This window comes from Wyeomyia smithii, chromosome 3 (genome assembly GCF_029784165.1).
Source record: "Wyeomyia smithii strain HCP4-BCI-WySm-NY-G18 chromosome 3, ASM2978416v1, whole genome shotgun sequence".
Lineage (NCBI taxonomy): Eukaryota > Metazoa > Arthropoda > Insecta > Diptera > Culicidae > Wyeomyia > Wyeomyia smithii.
The window spans coordinates 10,109,133-10,134,577 of NC_073696.1; the positions used below are offsets into that span (position 1 = coordinate 10,109,133).

Consider the following 25,445-nt stretch of genomic DNA (forward strand, 5'->3'; position numbering starts at 1 on the left):
GGGCAGGCTCCAGTGGGCTAGACATGTAGCAAGAATGCCTGAAGAGAGAGCCGCCAAAACTATCTTCAGTAGAGAATCAGAAAGAGGCCGTCGTCTCCGTGGTAGGCCTTGCACGCGGTGAATGTGCGCGGTAGAAGAAGACACACGTTCTGCTGGTGTACGAGGAGGCCCAAGACATAAGAAGCTGGACATCTCTAATTCGTTCGGCCCAAGACCGGTGAACGGTCCGTTAGCCAAAAAAGTAAAGTAAAGTATGTAAGGAAAATGATTTGTTTAACTGAAACATGATAAAAGAAAAAAATGAAAACTGAAACAGTAGAAGAAACAAACAAAAATAAGACAATAACAAACTTCAAATTCAAACAGGTAATTCAAAAGAATTCAAAATCGAGTTTATTAAGAATATAGCAGAAAAAATAGCAATGAAAAGGATGAAATTGGAAAAAAATCAAAAGAATTCAAAATCGAATTTATTAAGAATATAGCAGAAAAATAGCAATGAAAAGGATGAAATTGGAAAAAAATCCAATAGAAACAAAAAATCGCACGAAGTAACTTTAAATTTGAGAGAATAGGAAAAAGAAATAAAATTAAATAAATCGAAAGAAGCTAACAAGATGATAACGACAAAAAAATAAAGATGAAAGCGTTTTGACAATTGGAAAAAGGTGAAAGGTAAAAATAAGAAAGGGAAGGGTAGAGAGTAAAATTAAGAGAAAAGAGGAGACTAGAAAAACCGAACGACGAAAGATGAAAAACGAAAGAGGAAAAAGGAAAGAGGTAAAAAAAAGAGTTAAGAGGAAAGAGGAAAGAGGCAAGAGGCAAGAGGAAATAGGAAAAAAGAAAGAAGAAAGAGGAAAGAGGTATGAGGAAAGAGGAAAGAGGAAAGAGGAAAGAGGAAAGAGGAAAGAGGAAAGAGGAAAGAGGAAAGAGGAAAGAGGAAAGAGGAAAGAGGAAAGAGGAAAGAGGAAAGAGGAAAGAGGAAAGAGGAAAGAGGAAAGAGGAAAGAGGAAAGAGGAAAGAGGAAAGAGGAAAGAGGAAAGAGGAAAGAGGAAAGAGGAAAAAGGAAAGAGGAAAGAGGAAAGAGGAAAGAGGAAAGAGGAAAGAGGAAAGAGGAAAGAGGAAAGAGGAAAGAGGAAGAGGAAAGAGGAAAGAGGGAAGAGGAAAGAGGAAAGAGGAAAGAGGAAATAGGAAAAAAGAAAGAAGAAAGAGGAAAGAGGAAAGAGGTATGAGGAAAGAGGAAAGAGGAAAGAGGAAAGAGGAAAGAGGAAAGAGGAAAGAGGAAAGAGGAAAGAGGAAAGAGGAAAGAGGAAAGAGGAAAGAGGAAAGAGGAAAGAGGAAAGAGGAAAGAGGATAGAGAAAAGAGGAAAGAGGAAAGAGGAAAGAGGAAAGAGGAAAGAGGAAAGAGGAAAGAGGAAAGAGGAAAGAGGAAAGAGGAAAGAGGAAAGAGGAAAGAGGAAAGAGGAAAGAGGAAAGAGGAAAGAGGAAAGAGGGAAGAGGAAAGAGGAAAGAGGAAAGAGGAAATAGGAAAAAAGAAAGAAGAAAGAGGAAAGAGGAAAAAGGTATGAGGAAAGAGGAAAGAGGAAAGAGGAAAGAGGAAAGAGGAAAGAGGAAAGAGGAAAGAGGAAAGAGGAAAGAGGAAAGAGGAAAGAGGAAAGAGAAAAGAGGAAAGAGGAAAGAGGAAAGAGGAAAGAGGAAAGAGGAAAGAGGAAAGAGGAAAGAGGAAAGAGGAAAGAGGAAAGAGGAAAGAGGAAAGAGGAAAGAGGAAAGAGGAAAGAGGAAAGAGGAAAGAGGAAAGAGGAAAGAGGAAAGAGGAAAGAGGAAAGAGGAAAGAGGAAAGAGGAAAGAGGAAAGAGGAAAGAGGAAAGAGGAAAGAGGAAAGAGGAAAGAGGAAAGAGGAAAGAGGAAAGAGGAAAGAGGAAAGAGGAAAGAGGAAAGAGGAAAGAGGAAAGAGGAAAGAGGAAAGAGGATAGAGAAAAGAGGAAAGAGGAAAGAGGAAAGAGGAAAGAGGAAGGAGGAAAGAGGAAAGAGGAAAGAGGAAAGAGGAAAGAGGAAAGAGGAAAGAGGAAAGAGGAAAGAGGAAAGAGGAAAGAGGAAAGAGGAAAGAGGAAAGAGGAAAGAGGAAAGAGGAAAGAGGAAAGAGGATAGAGAAAAGAGGAAAGAGGAAAGAGGAAAGAGGAAAGAGGAAAGAGGAAAGAGGAAAGAGGAAAGAGGAAAGAGGAAAGAGGAAAGAGGAAAGAGGAAAGAGGAAAGAGGAAAGAGGAAAGAGGAAAGAGGAAAGAGGAAAGAGGAAAGAGGATAGAGGAAAGAGGAAAGAGGAAAGAGGAAAGAAAAAAAAGGAAAGAGGTAAAAAAAGAGTTAAGAGGAAAGAGAAAAGAGGAAAGAGGAAAGAAGAAAAAGGAAAGAGGAAAGAGAAAAGAGGAAAGAGGAAAGAGGAAAGAGGATATAAGAAAAAGGAAAAAGGAAAGAAGAAAGAGGAAAGAGGTATGCGGAAAGAGGAAAGAGGAAAGAGGAAAGAGGAAAGAGGAAAGAGGAAAGAGGAAAGAGGAAAGAGGAAAGAGGAAAAAGGAAAGAGGAAAGAGGAAAGAGGAAAGAGGAAAGAGGAAAGAGAAAAGAGGAAAGAGGAAAGAGGAAAGAGGAAAGAGGAAAGAGGAAAGAGGAAAGAGGAAAGAGGAAAGAGGAAAGAGGAAAGAGGAAGGAGGAAAGAGGAAAGAGGAAAGAGGAAAGAGGAAAGAGGAAAGAGGAAAGAGGAAAGAGGAAAGAGGAAAGAGGAAAGAGGAAGGAGGAAAGAGGAAAGAGGAAAGAGGAAAGAGGAAAGAGGAAAGAGGAAAGAGGAAAGAGGAAAGAGGAAAGAGGAAAGAGGAAAGAGGAAAGAGGAAAGAGGAAAGTGGAAAGAGGAAAGAGGAAAGAGGAAAGAGGAAAGAGGAAAGAGGAAAGAGGAAAGAGGAAACAGGAAAGAGGAAAGAGGAAAGAGGAAAGAGGAAAGAGGATAGAGAAAAGAGGAAAGAGGAAAGAGGAAAGAGGAAAGAGGAAAGAGGAAAGAGGAAAGAGGAAAGAGGAAAGAGGAAAGAGGAAATAGGAAAGAGGAAAGAGGAAAGAGGAAAGAGGAAAGAGGATAGAGGAAAGAGGAAAGAGGATAGAGAAAAGAGGAAAGAGGAAAGAGGAAAGAGGAAAGAGGAAAGAGGAAAGAGGAAAGAGGAAAGTGAAAAGAGGAAAGAGGAAAGAGGATGGTGAAAAGAGGAAAGAGGAAAGAGGAAAGAGGAAAGAGGAAAGAGGAAAGAGGAAAGAGGAAAGAGGAAAGAGGAAAGAGGAAAGAGGAAAGAGGAAAGAAGAAAGAGGAAAGAGGAAAGAGGAAAGAGGAAAGAGGAAAGAGGAAAGAGGAAAGAGGAAAGAGGATACAGGAAAGAGGAAAGAACAAAGAACAAAGAACAAAGAAGAAAGAACAAAAAACAAGGAACAAAGAACAAATAACAAAGAACAAAGAACAAAAAACAAAGAACAAAGAACAAAGAACAAAGAACAAAGAACAAAGAACAAAGAACAAAGAACAAAGAACAAAAAACAAAAAACAAAAATAAAAGAACAAAGAACAAAAAACAAAGAACAAAGAACAAAGAACAAAATACAAAGAACAAAGAACAAATAACAAAGAACAAAGAACAAAGAACAAAGAACAAAGAACAAAGAACAAAGAACAAAGAACAATGAACAAAGAACAATGAACAAAGAACAAAGAACAAAGAACAAAGAACAAAGAACAAAGAACAAAGAACAAAGAACAAAGAACAAAGAACAAAGAACAAAAAACAAAAAACAAAAAACAAAGAACAAAGAACAAAGAACAAAGAACAAAGAACACAGAACAAAGAACAAAGAACAAAGAACAAAGAACAAAGAACAAAGAACAAAGAACAAAGAACAAAGAACATGAGCCGACCTGATTTTAGGCGGTTACAATTAATTTCCATTCTCTTCCAAAGAAGGATTAAGAAAAATCCTAAATGGAAAAAACATCTTTGGAAAAACTTGTCATTAATATGCATGGACAAGATGATGAAATCATTTCTCTTGTCAATTTGTTTCAACATCGCAAGTGTTGAAACTTGAAATTCCATCCACCACTCATGTTATGAAAATATGAAAAGTGGATCATAATCAAAGAAGGTATTGTTTTGATTATGGAGGCAAAAACAATACCTCAGTTATTAAATCGAACGCAAGTTCGAATGTTTTAAGTTTATATTTACAGCAAAAAACTCCAATTCGCGGATGTTTAATCAAAACATGCAACCGAGCGGATTTACGAAAAAGTCAACAACGATTGCATCAGCCGTGCACGGGCACGTTCGCGAGGAAAGAGACGGAAGAGCGGCCCGCTCTCGTGAGAAGACGACGCCGCGGGAAAATTCGGAGTGACCGGAGTAGCGGCGAATACTTAAGCTGGGACTTCAAGGAAGTCCGGGGTCGTTATAGTGATACCCCTCGTGAGGCAGGTGCCTACGTCGTTATAGATAGTCCGCGGTTCGTTTAGGTGTTAACTCTTAAGTTTTATTCCGCGAGGCAGAAGTGATGCCCGTTGTTTAAGTTTCGGTTTAGTGTTTAAGTGATTTAATATTTTTTCAACTTAACTGATAGATTAAAAGTAATTAAAATCGAGCAGATGTAGTGCAGTTAATCAAAGGACATATCACATCCAGCAGTAATAGTGTCTAACCACTCGGTACGTATTCCGCTTCATTGGTGACAGCGCAAAAGAGCCTGAAAAGATAGGCTCAGGTGCGCCGTTTTCTGGCTGGGCCAGTAGTGAAAAAGTAGAAAAAACTTACGTGCTTAAGTGACTTTGACGTATCGGAAAAACAGACCCAAATCAACGAAAGTGAATGCCACGAAACGTGCAAGTCCAATATTTCTAAGGGCTCCTCCTCGAAGATGGTCGAAACCTAAAAGAACAAATAAAAAGGATTAGAAGAAGAAACAGTGAAAGTGTTAGAGGAACAATAATAACAATCCGAGATCGACTGTTGACCAGTGTTACGCGAATTCAAGTTTTCGAAATCCAATCGCAATAGATCCCACGGACAGGGAGCAGCTCACAGGGCACTGGAACCAGCAACAGGATTCAACCTACAAAAAAAATGAAAATAAGGAGCATTTTTCTTCTCGTTAACCTATTCTGGTTAACGAATGGTGGATTCATTTTAGAGGAACAACACGAGCCGTTGATAAGAATGGGCACATACGTGTTGAAGGTAAGATTCCCGGTATTAGGATTAGAAGAAGGAGGGAAGGCCTTATTAAAATCTAAGGCAGATTATAATTATACTTGTGTATTATTACAAAAAATAATAAAAAATACACATTGTAATGTCATGCTGAGTGATTTAGAAATGGCATTCAACAAAAGCATGGATATGAATAAGTTCATAAAAGAATTTTTTCCATCCCGAAGAACTCGTGGTTTTATAACAGCCATTGGAGGTATGGATTCTGATGATAGAATTCGGGTGGATATAAATCTGGACAAATTAAGAAGGAACGAGGAATCCTTGGTCTTATCACTAGATCATCAAACTGCGACAATTGATGCTATGTACAAATTTGTAGACAGCTCAATGTTGCATATAGATGATAAGATGAAAAACGTGATGAATACGTTCAACACATTAGGGAAACTGGTCCAAGACGACTTAAGTTTCGCTAGTACATATAAAAAGGCACTACAACTTGAGTCGGAATTAATTGAAATTGGATTTAGAATTCAATCTTTAATAAATGACTTAAATAAACAACAGAATATTATACTACAAGTCTTGCTTAATAAAGACAATAGTATAACATGGTTTATTCAATTACTAGAGCCAGCAATTTTGTTGCAAATATTAAAAGAGGCTGAAAGTAAGATCAAAGGGGGCCTCGAATTTCCAAGAAGACAAAATAGCGGAATATTGTCAGAGATTTTGAGAATAACGGATGTATCCTTTAAAACGGAGAACAACCAAATGTTGTCAATTGACCTGAAGATACCGTTAGTTTCAAAGAGGAAATTCAAAGCATTTAAGGGAAGTTTTATTCCACAAATAAATGGAACTATTATCATGACCATTAATTTGGATCGGAATATAATAATTGAGGAAATTGATAACTATTGGGGATTCCTATTAACGGAAACTCAATACGAAAACTGCAAAATATACATGAATTTTAGAATTTGTGAATTAAAACTGAAGGAGGAAAATTTAACTTCAGAAAACGAGTGCCTATTGAATCTCAGATTCAGAAATTCAACAGAAAATTGTAAGATTAAACTTCTGAGAGTCAATCACGACGCTTGGTTTGAAACCGAGGAGTCAAATGTTTGGGAGTATGTAACCCCACAAGAAGTTGAAGTAAATATTTTCCATGGAGAAAATAAAACAAAATTGATTGTTAGGGGTACAGGTCGAATGAGGCTAACCCCAAACATGAGGATTCAAACAAATAACACAAAAATTTGGTATTCAGATACTACAGTATCGGATAACAAAGCATTAGTAAACACAATGAACTACAAAATAATGAATTTTACGTGGGAAGAAAGTACAATGCATTTGATCCCAACATTGAGTGGAAATTTCTCTAAAGTTTCATTCTATGATCGAAAGAAGCTTTTTGATTTAGGAATCGATGTTGAAGTTCTCAAAAAGCAAAGACCCTTCCTAGAAAATTTAATTTATTCTCCACTTTCATCAGGCTGGACTATAGCTAGTATAGGGACTGGAGCAATAATTATGTTGGCAACGTTGATAGTACTTTTTATTTGTTGCTTTAAAGGGCAGATTTCTTGCCCACAAAACAAAAAGTACGTCTCTTCATATTCCAAGGAAAGGAAGTCGAAACCTTTTAAACAAAGGAATCCAAAGGTTTCAATTCTGAAAAAACCTCGTTCATCACCTCCAAAGATACCGTTGAGAGGACAAAAGATTACCCATTTAGGGCCATTGATCGACCCACGGGAACCGAATTCAGACGCTGAGATGCTTAAAAGGAGGAAAGATATTTTCGCCAATCCAAATTTAGAACATAATGGAGAAATCATGCTCATGCGTGAATTAAATCCACAAGCGAATTTACCAGCAATTCAAAAATTAGAAGAAGAATATATGGAACCAGATATATTTCAAACCTCAACAGGAATAACAAATGAAAGCGATATCCAGGGGATATCAGAAAATAAGACAATTATAAAAACACAAACTAGAAGACCACCAGTCAGAATTCGGTGGTAGAAAAAGTTGATACAGAGCGACAACCTACAGCTAATTATAACATAATGCGTTCGCCAATAACAACAAAAAAGCATTTGAATGAACCGAAGAGCTGGAAATCCAGGATAAGTAAATGTCTTGTCAAAGATTGTCAAAAATGTCTGCACGTAATAATGTCAAATAGATGAGCACTATAAAAGAATTAAAAGGGGAAGAGGAAACATACCTCCCATAAATAACGCGAAAGAGTAAAACTTTGATTAATTAAATCGGAAGAGACCCCACATTATTTGAAAGAAGGGCCTTTCAAATGAAAATAGAAGAAATGAAATATTGACCTAGAGCGGATAAAAGTTTCCCTCGTTACAATCAGTATCCCATGGGAAATGTTAAATGAGATCGTACTTACCGTTCGACAATAGTAAAATTGAACATTGTCGATAAACTGAATTTTTTTTTTACGATTTTTTATGTTTGAATGGATAGTGAATTATTGGACAAGGGAACACTACCTAGAATGACTGTGATTTGAATGAAATAACAAGGGAGTAGTGACCCAGAATGGTAGTTATTGAGTATACGAATTGTTAATTATATTATATACAGCAATGTATTAAGAATTTATTTTACTCATTTCTTTTTGCAGACAGAGCAAATGAGATACGAACAGGCCTATAGCCTAGGAAATTGAGGTAAATATATATAGAAAAAAAAAATAAGAATTTAAATCCTGTTTGTAGTAGTCAACAAATACTTTTGACACTACGTAAAATGTATGCCAAGAAACATTTAAACAAACGAAGAGGACTAAAACATAGGGTAACGCCTCAAATTACAAATATGGAAAGACCGAAAAGACACGAAAATTATGAGATACCACAAAGATTAAAAATTTTGTTGGAAAGACCAACAGTATCTCTGGAAGAACAGATAAGACATTCCTGGAATAAGGAAGACTGTTCTGAAAACATATTTGTAGAAACTAATGGTCTCACAGCCCATCGAACTTATGCAAGAAACAATACTGATTGCATAAGAGGTAAAGTTGGGTTCACAAAAGGTCTCCATGTATGGGAAATAACATGGCCTAGTGAACAGAGGGGGACACATGCATACGTTGGAATAGCAACGTCTGATGCAACCTTACAATGCATGGGTTATCAAAGTCTATTAGGACTAGATAGCAATTCTTGGGGCTTTGACATAAACAGGGGCATGACGCTTCATGATTCAATCATTGACACGTACCCGAAAAAACAAAATGGTAGAGAACGAAAATCTTTTGAAAAATTCAAAATAAAGTTCGAGACTATTAAAGTGATACTGGATATGGATAAAGGCACACTGAGCTTTTTAGCCAATGGCCAATACTTTGGAGAAGCCTTCGAGGGTCTCCAAAATAAGACACTATACCCAATAATTTCAACAGTTTGGGGCAGAAGTGAGGTAAAAATGGAATATTTAGGTGGTTTAGAGTCTAAACCAATTACCTTACAGGAATTGTGCAAATACACAATCTGTAAAGGAATGTGTTCAATACATTTCAAAGAAAATGTCAAACTTTTCCAATTACCAAAGTCAATAGAGAACTATTTGTGCCTTCAAGGAAAGGACTTTTGGAAAAGGAGTCTGAACACAGACAGAAAACATGAATGCACAAATTATTGTGTCACAAATAACACGATTGGGCTCCGAGTAAAAGACGTGTGAAAAAAAAAAAAAAAAAAAATTATGGATTTACACACATCTGTCAGCATATTTTTTTTTAGATATATAACTATGTAGTATGATAGAGTTTAATTTTAATAGTACATAATTATTTTTGGGATTATTCTACATTTTATTATACAATTATTTAATAGAAAACAAAATGAGTATATTTACAGATTAATCCTGCCTAAAACCTCAAATCAGGGGGGGTTTTAGGTCAACAGCAATTTACCAGGCGATCCACAGAAGACGAGAAGGAAGATAAACCAGAATGGTGAATAGAAGGAAGGTAAAACAGAATGATGGTATGGTGAGTGTAGATTGCTGCTATACGGTAATGCAAGTGTAATTTTGGGTTATCCTTTTCGGTATTAAATACTTGCATTGCTGTAGACCTTTTTTTTTTTTTTTTTTTCATATTTCCAATATTTTTACTTTTAATTTGGTATAAGATTTTTTGGCTTAATTATTGACAAGAGGGGTGAATTATCATGAATTCTCAAAATTATATATTTGTGAGAAAAATATTTTTCTTGACTCTATATTTTGAGTAAGAAAATGGAAATATTAAAATTAAAATTGTTTTCATTATTAATAAATATTAAAGACATATATGCTTAAATGGGAAAACATGAAAAAGGTATCAAATTGGGAAGAAGTTGACAATAGGAGAGAGTAGAGAATAGAAAAAAAAAAAAAAAAAAAAAAATTTTTATTTAAAGTTTATTACATTAATTAATCATTTGAAAAAAAAAAAAAAAAAAAAAAAAAAAAAAAAAAAAAAAAAAATTATTATAATATAAATAAAATACACTAAAATTAAAAGTAAAGTAACATACAATTTAAAATATTCAGAGCGTAAAGATAGGGATATAAAGTTAGGAACTAAGACTAGGGTCAGACAGTAGGAGAACGATAAAAGGATCAGTACTCACCGAACGGACGGCGGAGATAAAAGACGGATGGAGAGAGATGAATCTAGAACGGATTCAGTAAATATATATTTGACTGAATCAGAAATTAATATAGCAGTTGAATAAAACAGAAGAGAAAAGCAGTCTTTCATCATCAATCAAGAAAGATGTTTAAGGAGATAAGACTATTCTATCAGCTAGGAGAAGCCGGATAAGTCATTATATACACACACTTTACACCACTTGCAATGGGATAGACCTGAAGAGCAGGATCGATGAAAACGGGTTTATGTCTTCAGGGAACAGGAAGAATCCCAAATTTATCGGCAGGATTATAAGTGTAGAGAAACACCAGATCAAGTCTTAGGACTACGTGCAACAAATGATCGGTGTTATATCCGAGCATAAAGATTAAAAGCTGTAACATCTAGGATATATCTCAACAGAATTCAGGACTTAGGTCAACCAAGAAAGATCCTGAAACAACAAATATTCTTCGTGTTAATGGGACGGATAATACCAAGGAAGGAGGATAGACAGGAGTGGATAGAGGAGCGAACGAAAGGGGGCGGACGGCTCTCAGGAAAGGAGAAGGAGAAGGAGTACGGAATAGTATGGATAGAACAGTAGTAGCTAGGGAATAGAGTAGTAGGGTACAGAGGCAAAAGATCTTTCATTTCCAAATTATCCAAAAATCAGGTTCCTTCAAATTTTTTTTTTTTTGTAACCCATGCCAAATACTTTCATCATGTTTTTAATGAATTGCATTAATTAAAAACTCGATCAGTGGGGGTTTTATGAGCCGACCTGATTTTAGGCGGTTACAATTAATTTCCATTCTCTTCCAAAGAAGGATTAAGAAAAATCCTAAATGGAAAAAACATCTTTGGAAAAACTTGTCATTAATATGCATGGACAAGATGATGAAATCATTTCTCTTGTCAATTTGTTTCAACATCGCAAGTGTTGAAACTTGAAATTCCATCCACCACTCATGTTATGAAAATATGAAAAGTGGATCATAATCAAAGAAGGTATTGTTTTGATTATGGAGGCAAAAACAATACCTCAGTTATTAAATCGAACGCAAGTTCGAATGTTTTAAGTTTATATTTACAGCAAAAAACTCCAATTCGCGGATGTTTAATCAAAACATGCAACCGAGCGGATTTACGAAAAAGTCAACAACGATTGCATCAGCCGTGCACGGGCACGTTCGCGAGGAAAGAGACGGAAGAGCGGCCCGCTCTCGTGAGAAGACGACGCCGCGGGAAAATTCGGAGTGACCGGAGTAGCGGCGAATACTTAAGCTGGGACTTCAAGGAAGTCCGGGGTCGTTATAGTGATACCCCTCGTGAGGCAGGTGCCTACGTCGTTATAGATAGTCCGCGGTTCGTTTAGGTGTTAACTCTTAAGTTTTATTCCGCGAGGCAGAAGTGATGCCCGTTGTTTAAGTTTCGGTTTAGTGTTTAAGTGATTTAATATTTTTTCAACTTAACTGATAGATTAAAAGTAATTAAAATCGAGCAGATGTAGTGCAGTTAATCAAAGGACATATCACATCCAGCAGTAATAGTGTCTAACCACTCGGTACGTATTCCGCTTCAAACAAAAAAAAATTGGAAAATGGCTCTGATTTCACCATACAACTCTCGAAAAATATTGTTTTCAATAGGATCTTTGGCAGACACCGCTTTTGTTACTAGTTAGAGTGCTGCTTAATGACGATTTGGTTCTTGGGAGAAGACCCATCAAATATATATGCTCATAATTTTCAGTTTATACGTCCTACAGGTCAGACTCGATTATATATTGACTCGATTTTATATGATTCGATTATATATAAAATTGTATATAATCGAATCATAAAAAATTTTTTTTTTTCAATATCAAATATAACTCACCTAAAGCAGCAATGTCGTGTAAGGATTGTCCAAAAATACGTAACGCTTAGGGGGAGGTAGAGATCTGACAAAGCGTCGCAATCAATACTGAAAAATTTTGAAGATCTATACAAAGAGCGTTACCTAGAGGAAAGAGGGGGTCGAAAATTGTTTTTATTTACGGTACGTAATTAATGGACGTTCATTTCAGTCCAATATGACGTAACGCGACATTTTTTGACCCAAAACGTTGATTTTTGAGCCATAATGTTTCAAGTAAAGTAAAGCTGATCTAAAACAGAAATATCGCGAGGGAACGATTACAAATTATGCAACGCTTAGGAAACGGGAAAGAGTGTTGGGTTGGTAAAGTGTTGCAACTCATACGGAAAATTTAAACAAAAAGCATGGCAAAGGGGGAAAAGGAGATCAATAATAATTATTCTTGCGTTACGTTATAAAAAAGCGCTTCCTTATTGATTCCGATCAAATGTTACATAACGCAAGCAGGGCTGAGGAATTTTTTTATGCCTGGTGTGCTGAGTATTGGAAACATGCTAGACAAAGTGGTGAGTGCATTAAGCTTCGGCATATCAGGCATCAGGCTCGCATTGCTGATGTAATTCCATACGTAAGAGCAGATTGTCGAGTGTTTCAGCGAAGTTAAATCCTGCGGCTCCGGTGATTTTACGAAGCTAAATCCCTCAGCTTGTGTGTAGGCCGAAGCTTCATGCACGCGGTAGGAGATTAGCATTGCACACGCGCACCGGTGAATTTGCTTACACATCACGCAGTGCAAGTTGCAATACACGCCGTGTAGTGTTTCTATGCAAAAGTGTCACCCGTGCAGCACGGTGTAGTGTTCTTGCCATGGCTGACTGCAATAACATTAAGAATAACTACGAAATCTATACATACATATATTTTTGTAAGAAAGGTTTTTTGCGACTTTAAAGGGGTTAGTCAAAAAAATCCTACTTATTTATTCAAAAACAACAAAATATTAATGCAAAATAAACAAAATAATTTTTTTTTCTGATTCGATTATATATAGGATTCGATTATATATAGTGACAATTTTTCGGAGACTGTATATAATCGAGTCCGACCTGTATTCTGAAAATATGAACTTTTCGAATTCTTTTAGTCGATCTCAATCAATAAAAACTGGACAAAACAAGACAACGATTTTTTCTCCTCATTGTTTGTTATCAGAAAAGATTGTTTAGTGTCAAGACTTGGAAGAACACAACCAATTTTGGAGCAACTTCTACGCACTGCGTTTTCAAAAATTTCTAACAATAACCAAATATTTAATTTACAGTATTTGACATGGTTTGCTGTTGAAATCTCCAAATTTGAACAAAATTTTGAGTTATGCCAGTGTTGTACGAAACCGACGTCATGACATTGAGCTGAGTTTTATAACCAACGCTTTATGATCCGAAAAAATAACTGGTGTCCACCTGAAATCCAAAATTTTTTCGTGGAGATCATCAGATTCGTTAAATCGATCAACGCCTAATGAACATCCGCAACGAGTGAAAGTTGTTTTCTTTTTGTGAGACACGACAGCCACACCTCGTAGTTTCAAGGACTCGACTGTTCTTTTCAGTTCATTCTCCAATGGAATCAGAATGATCGGTAACGGAGTTGAAGTCGTCGCCGAGGACGATGAATTTGGAAATAGGCTTCTTCAAATAAACGTTGTTGTTATTCGTAAAGAATTCCATCCACTTTTTCCAGCTGCCCGAACGCGTATTAATGTTATTCATATTTATATCAACAATACCAATAGAGGATATTCTGCTGTTCGGGTCGAGAATAGGATACTGAGCATTAAAATTCTTTTACCCTTGTCATTAACACAGACGTTATGTGTTAAAATGAAGTTAAGGTTTTCGTGACAAACCTTCTGAGCAAATACAATATTCAAATTTAGCTTGGAACTATTCTAATAATTTAAATCGAATTCTTCTTGTTTGAAGCCGCCTCACCAGAAGAATTTATTTTTCAATTCTGGATAAAACACTAGTTCCTGACAAGAAAATGCCGCTGGAATCTCACTTGTGGTTTTTATATGAGTCCCAATGTTTTCTATGGCGCGCCAGTCCGGAAGATGAAGTGCAAATTTTTGTTATTAACGTCGCCATGTTTGGGGCAACTAGTTCTCCCTGCACAGCACAGTTCATAAAGAACAAAAACGCACTTGATTACGCAGAACTTTACCCCAAAGCGGTAGATGCGATTATTATGAACCACTACGTCGATGACTTTCTCAGCAGTGTCAATTCTGTGGAGGAAGCCGTACAGCTCGTCCGGCAAGTGCAGCTAATACACGCAGCCGGTGGATTCGAGTTCGGAAAAATTCTATCCAGCTCACAGGAGGTGCTCGATCTACTCGGGGAGACTGGTACGTCTGACAGCAAGTCACTCAATTTTGAGAAGGAACGGGTCTACGAGCGAGTCTTGGGCCCATAGGTCTTGGGCCCATAGGTTCCCAGGGCGGATCACTTCACTTTCGACCGAACAGGGCTGGAAGGAATTTTAGAAGGCGGAATGATTCCAACGAAGCGCCAAGTTTTACGCACAGTTATGAAATTATATGATCCGCTGGGATTCGTAGCGCACTTTGTAGTGCAAGGAAAAATATTGAGGTAAGAAATCTGGCGAACGGGTACTAACTGGGACGAGCCCATATCAGAGTCTTTGCACAACCTGTGGAGTAGGTGGATCGAGGTGTACCTGACGATCAGCGAGGTGAGGGTTCCCCGATGCTTTCTTGGTCATCTTTTGCCGGAGGAAATCGACGAAATCGAACTACATGTGTTTACGGACGCGAGCGTAGCGTCTTGTGCTTGTGTGGCCTATCTGAGGATGTCGTATAGCGGAGGCGGCTGGTGTTCGCTGGTTGCAGCAAAGACAAAAGTTGCGCCACTTCGGGCGCTCTCAGTCCCCCGCTTGGAGCTTGAGGCTGCCATGATGGGATCACGCTTGTTGCAGAAAATTCGTACGGCACTTACCCTCAACATTCGAAGACACTTCCTGTGGACGGATTCAGCTACAGTGCTCGCATGGCTCCGCTCAGACAGTCGTCGATATCATTAATTCGTTTCTTTCCGGGTTGGAGAAATTCTTTCGCTCACCTGCGTGGACGAATGGCGCTATGTACCATCGAAGCTCAATGTTGCGGACGACGCCACAAAGTGGAACTCGGGACCTTCATTTGACCCAGAAAACCGTTGGTACCAGGGACCACCGTTTCTACGAAACCCAAAAGAGCAGTGGCCTGGGCAGTCAGTAGTGGAGGATGAAGCGGATGTAGCATGCGAAGAACTACGTTTAGTAGGCGTACATCAAGCGGCCGAGGAAGTAATTCGCGTCGAGCGCTTTTCCAATTGGGATCGTTTGCTTTTTTTTTTCCTGTATGGGCTTCCTCACTGCGACCAGAATCGTAGATCTATTGTGCGATATGCCCGGGTGTCTGCTGTATCCCGCACTTCTGTTAATAGCAATACCTCTATTGAGAAGTGGCATGCTTATTATTATTGTTCATCAGTGCTTGTGTGTAATGTGCTGCTCTTCCTTACACGCTTACTGTACTACTATACCGATACTCGTTCCTCTTGCCAAATATCACCAATTATAATTCCCTGGAGAAGTTTCGTCGTGCGTCTGGCCAGTTTTATTGATAAGAGGGACTTATTTTTTGTTAAGAGGAAGTCACGCAAAGGTATTTGTAGATTCCAGCGTAAAGGAAGGGTAACTGGTGGGGAGCTTGAGAATAAACCCATGCTTAAGTCCTTTTTGACATCGGATGGCCTGATTCTACTAAGATTCGAACCCATGACCATCCGCTTGACAAAGCGGACTCTGTAACCTTGCGGCTACGCAGCTCCCCTCGTTTGCTTAGAGCGATGGCTTATGTTCACCGGGCAGTCAGGATCTGGAAGCGAACTCTAGGGAGAAAAAGTCGACGGCATGTCCTGGATCAGGAAGATATCGTGAAGGCGATGGAAACACTTTGGCACCAAGCACAGAGTCAGGCTTATGTGGAGGAGGTTCACGCGCTAAACCATGGTTGCAGCGTGGGCAGAAGTAGCCCACTGTACCCCATAGTTCCGTTTATTGACGAACACGGAGTCGTACGCATCGGAAGTCGGATTGGAAGCGCACCGCACATTCCCTACGCAACAAAGTATCCCGTAGTGCTGCCGAGAGATCATCGCATTACCTTCCTTCTGGTTCAGTCGGTTCATCGCCGGTTCTTGCATGCTAACGGAGAAACTGTTTGTAACGAGCTGCGACAAGAGTTTTACATCCCGAAGCTTCGGGTGTTCGTGAAAAAAGTAAGTCGAAATTGTCAGTACTGCAAGGTGAAGAAATCAACTCCCCGGCCACCATTGATGGGACCTCTGCCGAGAGTACGCCTAACCCCATTCATTCGGTCATTCACATTCGCCGGTGTAGATTACATGGGACCCCTCGAAGTAAGAGTTGGACGATGCGTCGCAAAACGGTGGATTTGTTTGTTTACATGCCTCACGGTGCGAGCAGTCCATCTGGAGCTGGTCCACAGTCTTTCGTCTGCATCTTGCGTGATGGCATTCAGAAGATTTGTAGCCAGGCGGGGAGCTCCACAGGAGGTATTTTCGGACAACGGAACAAATTTTGTGGGAGCCAATCACCAGTTGTCAGAGGAGAAGCAGAAAATTCGGGACATTGTTCAAGACTGCGCCACCACATTTACCAATGCAAATACTCAGTGGCATTTTAACGTTCCTGCGGCTCCGCATATGGGAGGACCATGGGAACGCATGGTGAAGTCGGTGAAGGTAGCGATGAAAGCTGTGTCGGATAGCACACGTCACCCTAGCGACGAGGTGTTGGAGACCATCATGCTGGAGGCCGAAGCAATTGTCAACTCACGACCGCTGACTTATGTTTCTTTGGAGGCAGAAGACGACGAAGCGCTCACACCAAACCACTTCCTTCTATACGGACGGACTGGGTTTAAGCAACCGATAACTGAACCTGTTCAGGGAAACATTCTGCGAGACAGCTGGAAACTAGCGCAGCATATCATCGACGATTTCTGGCGCAGATGGGTGCGGGAATATCTCCCGATGTTGACGAGGCGAACGAAGTGGTTCGAACCAGTGAAGCCGTTGAAACCAGGTGATCTAGTCGTGATCATCGACGAACAGGCGAGAAACCGATGGGAACGAGGGCGTGTACTGGAGACGTTTCCAGACAAATCCGGGCAAGTTAGACGTGCCACAGTGCAGACAGCTAGAGGAGTGCTTGCTCGACCCGCGGTAAAGCTGGCGGTACTGGACGTCACCGGCAAAGAGGATACGGGTGTAGTGACTCCGGAAACGGAAGTGGTTCACGGGTCGGGGAATGTCGCCGAAACCCCCCGTTGCGGCGAAAAGGGGGTGAACAACAAACCGTTTCATATCGAGCGAAAAGGGCCGAGCGAACAAAATGACAATTAGGATGTAAACATCCGTAAACGTCATCGTTTATTCAGTTTCGATAGCAAGTGAAACCGCATATCAGTCGCGAGTTTATTAAATTAAGTAAATTTAAACAAATAGTCGTTCCAAAGTCCGGAACAATATTAAATTTATTACTACTCACCACGTAGTAAGTGGTATTCATAAAGCAGGTTAAAAGGCGAAGGTACGTTGCTGAAAATAACTATAAACTTATACTTACCCGTAACTTAACCTAAAACACACAGGAAATACCTACCGCTAATCGTTGTTCATCGCTGGTGGACCTGAAAAGAGAAGAAATAGAAGGTTGCCTGAAAGGTAGAAAGAATTAGTAGAAGGATTTCGGATATAAAAAACCAAGAAACACTGAATAAGTAAGAAATTATAAATTATCTTTAACACTTTATTAGAACCTAAAATATATTACAGCTTTGTAGCTGCTAAGTAAGCAACTAAAAAGACGGTGTTTGTTTCGACGTCGGGAACACTAATCAATTGCAATGTAGGCTCGAAGAATGAAAAAATTTCATCGTTTTAGGGTTCTGTGGTTCCCCATCAAAGCTGCATTTGCATTGTTGTGAAAGCTCCGATAAAATAAAAGCTCCAGTGTAGTAGCACTGTCACTCTGTTGTTAGACAAAAAGATTGAACACAATATCCGAGGCTATCTGTCCAATAAAAATAGTAAGTAGTTTCGCTTCACTTGTGGTGTTCTCAAATTCGTCTAAGGGGTGTCCCTTTATCTCGCATGACGTCCAGATCTCAAGTGAATCTCTATCACAAAGCAATCGGTTAAAGCGGTTAAAACCTCAATTTACTGGAAATTCAACAACAACAAAAAAATTAAAACTATGATTTAGCAGCATTCACCGAGATTTACGAAAAAATGTGACAGCTGCAAATTTTTTTAACCGAGCACTCAGTGGTGTCGTTCTCCGTAAATTCTAACTATACTAAATAAAGCTTACTCCTTGTTTATTAAGTAAACTCCACTTTCAGCCATATTTGGTGCATTCTAAGACGATTCACTGTTTGACTATTTCGTTTGACTATTAAATGAGCACCAATTTCACAATCCATCAAGCTCAAACATACACAATCACCAGTCAACAGAGCGTATCATCTAAAAACAACAAATCAGAAAAGTCGAGATACCGCAGTGTCCACCGGTATAAATACAAGCAAGTTCGTACATACATATAAATAACAAACAAACCTACACGGCGCAAAAAGACACCCTTCCCCGTTGTTCCGAGTGGCACGATAGGACTTGTATGCTGATATAGCCAAACACAGCAGCAGCAGCAGCACTAGCGAAAGTGACGGTGACGCTATCAACTCGTGGGCAGTGACAGTACCGGGGCAGTGCGGAGCAGAAGGCGGAGGCCCGTGTTGCTCATTGCACACTGAACGTGGCCTAAGCTGGCCTGGTGCCCCATGAATGCATCGCATCTGGCCAAATGACGACGACGGCGCATTAAAGGTGCTTTTTTTGTGCGGCCAAGCTTCTCTTGTTTATCTAAACCAATACATTCTCAACCTCAAAGTCGACTGCACTGCGCAGAATATCCAAAACACCCAAGGGCGGTAAAAATCTGCTGAGGGATCCACTGATCCTAAATGTTCCTAGATCAAAACCGACACAGCCAATCCTGCTCGAGAGCCACCCTAGCAGCAGCGCACAAATGCAATCTCTCAGCAGCGCAGATCGGGTACAAGAGAAGAAAAAAAAATGTAACGCGCAATCCATTCCATTCTTGGGTGTGGTAGGAGAAGATGAAATACTTTTACCGTGTGTTGGTGCTTCACTACTGGGTCTCAGCCGCCTGACAGTCGGGGTTCCTTTCAGTGCAGCAGCCGGACGAGTTTGCTCTCGTTTGTCACTACTACTGCCCGCCATCGCCGGTGCCAACGCCGCGCAACGCCCCGCGCAAACATGCGATAGCGAATAAGTTTACGGATCACTATTCAAAACCCGCACACGACCCGAGCCCATCGTCACCTGCCCCGGTCCACAGTGTGGTTAGCTTTCGAAGCCCCAGCATCTCGGTTCTGAGCAGTAAATACTCCAACTGTCTGAGTGGATGGGGAGTTCGTGTCTAAGAGACAGAGAGAGAACCCCAACGGCTCCCTATAATTGCATGTTATCGATCGTGTGTTCGTTCACGAGGCCAGCCGGTCGAGCGAAGCAGCAAACAACTCTTCAACTGACTGTTTTTTTTTTTTTTGATAGCCTCGAGCAGACGAACTTGCGAGGGCAGGTCACAATTTGATTCAATATGATGCAATCGTTATTAGTTTATTCGATTTTCTAGACCAGAAGTGTTTAATGAAGCGAATAATCGATTTAAATAAATTTAACGAAAGTGTTAACATGAACCGCTTCCAGCGGATGAGCTTTCAGGAAGCCAACATTTCTTGGCGATGACCCTAATTTCACTGCTCAGTGCCGGATCATAAAAAACAAACACAGGAAATTGCAAAAGACTTCAACGGTCGCACACACTGGTTTTTAAGTGACGAACCTAATTTTCCGTAATTCGGGTGGGAAACAAAAAAATGAACCTTCTAAATCCTGTTACACATGTGGTTCCGAGCGATTAATCACATCACGGTTTTTCTTCGCTTCCCAGTGTCTTCATGGCCGGTCATCATCAGCTGTGGGCCGGTCTGCCAAGCCTTCGCATTCGCATTCCTTCGACACGCCGGCCGTGACTGTTGTCAAGCGCTACTCTCTCATAACGATCTGCAGGTTCACGAAAAAACAAAACAAGCAAGAGATACAAATAAAAACAACAACGGATGGACGACCGAAAAAGCCCTCCAGTTTAGCTGGTGCTTAACTAGAGCAGCAAAACGGCAGCCGCGACGACAGAGCCCATCATTGGCGAAAGCATTTCGGAATGGTTTGAGCGCTTTTTTTTATTTTCTCTCTCACTTTAAGCTGATTGGGATTTTTTTCTGGCTGTACAAGTTGTGTTGTCTTTTCTTCCCCGGTAAGCCTAATCGCCACGAGTGAGAAGTCAATTTTTAACTTCCGTTACATGTCATTTCGGTGTGATTAACTGGTCGACCGTTTGGTTGCTTCAAATTTAGACGCGCTTTGCTTGAGTAGCTGGACTTGGATGGCGGATGTGATGCAAAAAAGCAGATCAAAACTTTCATGTTAAAGCGTGTGAATACAGACTTTTACAAAGTGAACATTTAATATGCGCTTGAAAATTGCCGCTCCTATCCTTTACAGGAATCGCAACGTAAATCAAATGCAATCCACGTGAAGCCGCAAAGCAACGTTTGATGCTGAAAATCACATCATTATCGTCATCGAACGCGTCCTACTGTTCGCGCAGTCGGCGGAAATCAGATTCCCCGCTCGCTGCGTTTAGCGATAACGAGGAAGAATACACATGGCTAACAATCCCATGACGTGATGTCTTTTCGCACCAATGCACAAAGTACCTTGCTTTAAGAGCATGTGAAAAATGACCAACTTGAAGGTACGCTCGCTCAGGGTATACCAAAAATGCATCAACACCAAACACGATCGGCACGATCGCGCGACGGTCACAACGATGCGCAGCCTCGATCCCGGCCTCCAGCTGATGCTTAAGGTTGACCAATTTGGAGCAGCGAAAGCGCGAAAATTTTGCCCCGAGAGAGGAAGGAATGGTGCGCAGTTTTTTTTTTGTGGTTTGAATCAAATCAAATTAAATTGTGACCATAAAATCATCGGATCCGGTCTAGCGAGAGTGCGGCTCGGATTGACGGGTGGAAAGCAGGAAGGGGAAAATATGCAGGAAAACGGAAAACTCTACGGTGCTGCGACGGGAACGACGACACGGTCGTCGTTTCAGCCGTCGATGACACTCTCGGCTCGTTTCGATGCACTAATTTATAGGTAAGACAATGATCGTGTTATGCGTTCTGCATGATCATCTCCGGTGATGGATGAATAAGCAGGCAGGTAGGCAGGCTGATGGCAAGCGGACGATGAAAGTGATGGATACAGCAGTGGGTTGAAATGTAAAAGAAGTGAATGCGAGTTTAAAACTTTGATTGTGTCTTCGTTATTGAGAAAAAAAGATTGAAAAATGTTCGGTTTTCGAATCTTACTTTTTGAGCATATGAGCAAAACCCGTGTCTCCAACTCAAGCCTAGGTAATTATTCCTGAATATTATCGCTTAGTTTTTTATCAATTTTCTATCCTGTTCTCAAACTTTAAACAAATAGAGATAAAAGAGGAATAAAACTGTGAAAAATTTCAACAAAAAAAAAAACGAATTAAACTTCCAGACAGAAGCGACCTTAATGCCAAATAAATCAAAATATAACTTTTATTATGACATGTCCTACATGAAATTATTTCTACAATATTACCTAAACTTAGTCTAAACTTGAATAAGTTAGAACTGAATTGAGATAAAGTTAGTGTGCGCACCGACGAGCAATGAGAACAATCCTTGCGACGAATCATACCCCGAGCCGATGGACTTTGGTATCAAATGTCAACGGGATGGTGAGTGAGCGAGTAGGTAAACAGATAAACGTATAGATGAGAAATGATCGGTGAGGGTTAGATGTAAACAATAATAAACCATTACAATGGGTTAGTTAGAAATAAAATAGTTAACTGGAAAGAGCTGAAACGTGGTGTATTACAGCGAGTGAGTGGATATTTGATAGATTTGCTTATAGTGGTCAGTGAATTCCTTTGAGATTTTTGTAAAAATCCCATCGCTTATTCAAGTAAGTTGGAATTTGTGCGGTGAAAATCGTTAAATCTAATAAATTTATCTTGGAATACCGCAGGCACCCAAAAAAGCTAACACCTAGAAAAGGGTGAAATATATATATATATATATATATATATATATATATATATATATATATATATATATATATATATATATATATATATATATATATATATATATATATCGCTCGAAAAATAAAAGAGATTTGGAATCCTCATTCGACCTGAAAAGAAAGGATTAGTAGGGGAAAACCGTAAATGTAAGTAGTAATGTAAAAAATCCTGGAAATGCGATAAAAAATATTAATAAATATGAATTTAGTTTTAAGCTGCTACAAACAAAAAGTACTGCTTTAAAAATTGGTGATTGCGACTGGTCTGAACATTTCTTAAAAATTTACGATGCTTCGACCAATCCCTAACCCCGATCCGGAACAGTCAGAAATGAAATGTGAGGTCTGCCAAAGGCAGGATGTGGATGAATCGGAGACATTATTTTGCGATCATTGCCAGCGATCGTTTCATATTGGTTGCTCTGGCGTCTCAGGAGAAGTAAGCGACGTTTCTTGGTGTTGTCCTGAGTGCGTAAACGGTGTTGGTGATGCTATGCTGCAAGAGGAGATTAAAAAGCTCGAAGAGGAGAAAAAAAGGCAGAAGCAAAAGCTTGAAATGGAAAAGATTTTACACCGCAAGCGACTGGAATTTCAACAGGAGATGTTCGAGATGCGCCAGCAACTGGAAAAAGAAAAGCGGGAAATGGAGCTGGAGTTTGAAAAGGCGCAAATGGAAAAGAAAATCGCCGAAGAGGAAGTTCATCAGAAAAAACTCGGGAAATTGCGTACGGAAATGGAGGAGAAGCTGAAACAGCTAAAACTGAAAGGGAAGAAAGGTGCCGTTAATGAAAACAGTCAAGATGGAATTGATGAGGCGGATAAAAATGGTAAAAAGGAAAGATCAAAGGAGAAAAGGCAGAAGGAAGTAAAGTCGGAAACGTCGAAACCAGAAAAGAGAAAGTTCGAAAAGGAAAAGTCGAAGAAAGGAATGCTGGGCAAGACGGAACTGATACCTGCTGAATTTCGAGAATCCTACCAGAAGCACTCAACCCCGAAAAAGGCCGGAAAACCGGCGACAAAGACGACAGGAAGGTTAAGTCTGTTGGACAGTTTCACGGAAGAGCACAGTAAGAACGACACGCCGTTCGGACATCCCGAGGTTCCGAAAAAGAAGAAAAATAAGAAGACGGCCGGTAAACCGGATGAAGAGGAATCGGAGAGTGAAAACGAAATAGAAGAAGAGTCTCCGGAAGAGAGCAGTGAAGAAGAAAGTTCCGAAAACGAAGAAAAGGACGATAGTTCTGACTGCGAGGACGAATGCTCAGAATGCTCTGAGGAAGAAGAAGAAGAAACCAGTTCCCGTGTGAAACACCATCAGAAACCGACAAAATCTCAGCTATCGTCGCGTCAGTTTCTGTCTCGGAAGCTGCCAACTTTTTCCGGTAAATTAGAAGAGTGGCCACTTTTTATAAGCAGCTACGAGACAACGACAAAAGCGTGTGGTTTCTCAAACGTAGAGAACTTAGCGCGTCTCCAAGAGTGCCTAAAAGGAGAGGCACTGGAGGCGGTTCGAAGCAGACTTCTACTCCCGAAGGCAGTGCCGAAGATTATCGAAACCTTGCGAATGCTGTTTGGTCGTCCAGAAGCGCTTCCCAACATGCTTTTATCGAAGATCCGCAACGCGCCCCCTCCGAAAGCAGACAAACTGGCAAGTTTTATTAGCTTTGGGGTACTTGTTCAGCAACTTGCTGATCATTTAGAAGCGACTGGGTTAATTGCTTATCTGGTGAACCCGATGCTCATCCAAGAGTTGACCGACAAGTTGCCCGCAGGAACGCAGATGGAATGGGTGCGGTATCGTAGGAAGTCGGCAATCGTCACGCTAAGCACATTGTCAGATTTCCTGTCCCGTATTGTGAAGGATGCAAGCGAGGTCACGTCGATGGGAGAATCGTCTCGGTTAAAGGAACTGAGACCAGAAAAGGGGAGATCGAAGCGGGAACAAGAAGGATTTGTGTACGCTCACGGTGGGGCAGAGCAGAAAGTGCCACCACCGAAGGAAAGGACACCGTGTAGCATTTGCGGAAAAGTAGATCACCGGATCAGGAATTGCGACAGATTCCGCAAACTTCGACTAGCTGATCGTTGGGCAGCTGTGGGACAGTGGAATTTATGTCAAATGTGCTCGAATGAGCACGGAAATTTCCCGTGCAAGCTGAAATTCCGTTGCAACGTCGAAGGCTGCAATGAACGGCATAATCCACTTCTCCATCCGGAGCGATCAGCGAATTGCAATATTCACACCATTATCCCGAAGACATCTATAATCTTCCGCATGATGCCGGTCACGATGTACTGCGGAAATACCGTCGTGAACACGATCGCATTTCTGGACGAAGGGTCCTCTTACACACTGGTGGAAAAGTCACTAGTTACCAAACTGGGAGTACGTGGATCGATCCAACCACTACGAGTGACATGGACAGCCGGAGTATCCCGGGTCGAGAAAAACTCACAGAGAGTGGATCTGATCATCTCCGCCCTAGGCTCATCGCAGCGATTCAACATAAAGAGTGCGCACACTGTAGAGAGCCTGAAACTGCCGCAGCATTCCCTATCCCTGTCGCAGATCGTGAAGCAGTATGCACATTTACGTGGTCTACCGATAGCCGATATTCAGCAAGCCGCACCGCAAATTCTCATCGGTTTGAAAGACATCCACCTGTACGCGCCGATAGAATCACGCATAGGTCGACCGGACGAGCCAATAGCGGTCAGATCGAAGCTTGGCTGGACGGTCTGTGGTCCAACGGGCACCGGAGCATTGGACAGCGCAACCATCGGGCACCATTCGTGCAGTGTGTTGTCGAATCAGGAGCTCCACGACCTTCTTAGGAGCAACTACACAATGAAGGATCGGGGATTTCAGCCGCGTTGCTGCCTGAAGCAGAGAAAGACAGAAGGGCTAGGGAGATTATAGAGAAGACGACTGTGAGAGTGGGAGATCGGTTTGAGACAGGCCTGCTATGGGCAGAAGACGACCCCAGTTTTTCCGATAGTTATCTAATGGCAGTGAAGCGTCAGCAGTGTATGGAGAGAAAAATGCAGAAAGATCCTGAACTGTACGACAAGGTTCGCAACATGATTGCCGACTATTCGGTGAAGGGTTACGCACACGTAGCCACACCGGCGGAGTTAGCGGAGTTCGACAGTAATAAGGTGTGGTACATTCCCCTGAACGTTGTCTACAACCCGAGGAAAAATAAATATCGCTTGGTGTGGGACGCAAGAGCAGAAGTTGGAGGAGTCTCACTGAGCTCGAAACTTCTGAAGGGCCCGGACATGCTAACCGCACTCCCTGCGATACTCTGCAAGTTCCGTGAACAG

At 40.6% G+C, this 25,445-nt stretch overlaps 4 protein-coding genes across 5 annotated transcripts; all 4 read left to right on the plus strand.

The window, feature by feature from the left end:
- The first annotated feature begins 5,135 nt into the window (after positions 1–5,135).
- LOC129730964 (uncharacterized) lies at positions 5,136–9,244 on the plus strand. Of its 2 annotated transcripts, none has more exons than XM_055690637.1 (2): positions 5,136–7,936; positions 9,131–9,244. In XM_055690637.1, the coding sequence occupies exon 1, from the start codon at positions 5,136–5,138 to the stop codon at positions 7,263–7,265; it is 2,130 nt and encodes a 709-aa protein (XP_055546612.1). In that variant the 3' UTR covers positions 7,266–7,936; positions 9,131–9,244. The 2 variants fall into 2 exon arrangements, with proteins under 2 accessions (XP_055546612.1, XP_055546611.1); XM_055690636.1 differs by having other exon boundaries at positions 9,107–9,243.
- LOC129730965 (protein gustavus-like) lies at positions 5,139–9,113 on the plus strand. The gene is made up of 2 exons (XM_055690638.1): positions 5,139–5,249; positions 7,891–9,113. Exon 2 carries the CDS (start codon positions 8,016–8,018, stop codon positions 8,952–8,954), a length of 939 nt encoding a protein of 312 aa, XP_055546613.1. The 5' UTR covers positions 5,139–5,249; positions 7,891–8,015; the 3' UTR covers positions 8,955–9,113.
- A 4,658-nt stretch (positions 9,245–13,902) lies between the features above and the next one.
- LOC129726582 (uncharacterized) lies at positions 13,903–14,232 on the plus strand. The gene has a single exon (XM_055683456.1). The coding sequence runs from the start codon at positions 13,903–13,905 to the stop codon at positions 14,230–14,232; it is 330 nt and encodes a 109-aa protein (XP_055539431.1).
- A 1,436-nt stretch (positions 14,233–15,668) lies between these two features.
- Positions 15,669–17,249, plus strand: LOC129726589 (uncharacterized). The gene has a single exon (XM_055683484.1). It carries the CDS (start codon positions 15,669–15,671, stop codon positions 17,247–17,249), a length of 1,581 nt encoding a protein of 526 aa, XP_055539459.1.
- The last annotated feature ends 8,196 nt before the right edge of the window (positions 17,250–25,445 follow it).

Bases quoted from the DNA above. Each gene is read 5' to 3' on its own strand.
- LOC129730964 (XM_055690637.1), top strand. From the start codon at position 5,136: ATGAAAATAAGGAGCATTTTTCTTCTCGTTAACCTATTCTGGTTAACG.
- LOC129730965 (XM_055690638.1), top strand. From the start codon at position 8,016: ATGTATGCCAAGAAACATTTAAACAAACGAAGAGGACTAAAACATAGG.
- LOC129726582 (XM_055683456.1), top strand. From the start codon at position 13,903: ATGTTTGGGGCAACTAGTTCTCCCTGCACAGCACAGTTCATAAAGAAC.
- LOC129726589 (XM_055683484.1), top strand. From the start codon at position 15,669: ATGGCTTATGTTCACCGGGCAGTCAGGATCTGGAAGCGAACTCTAGGG.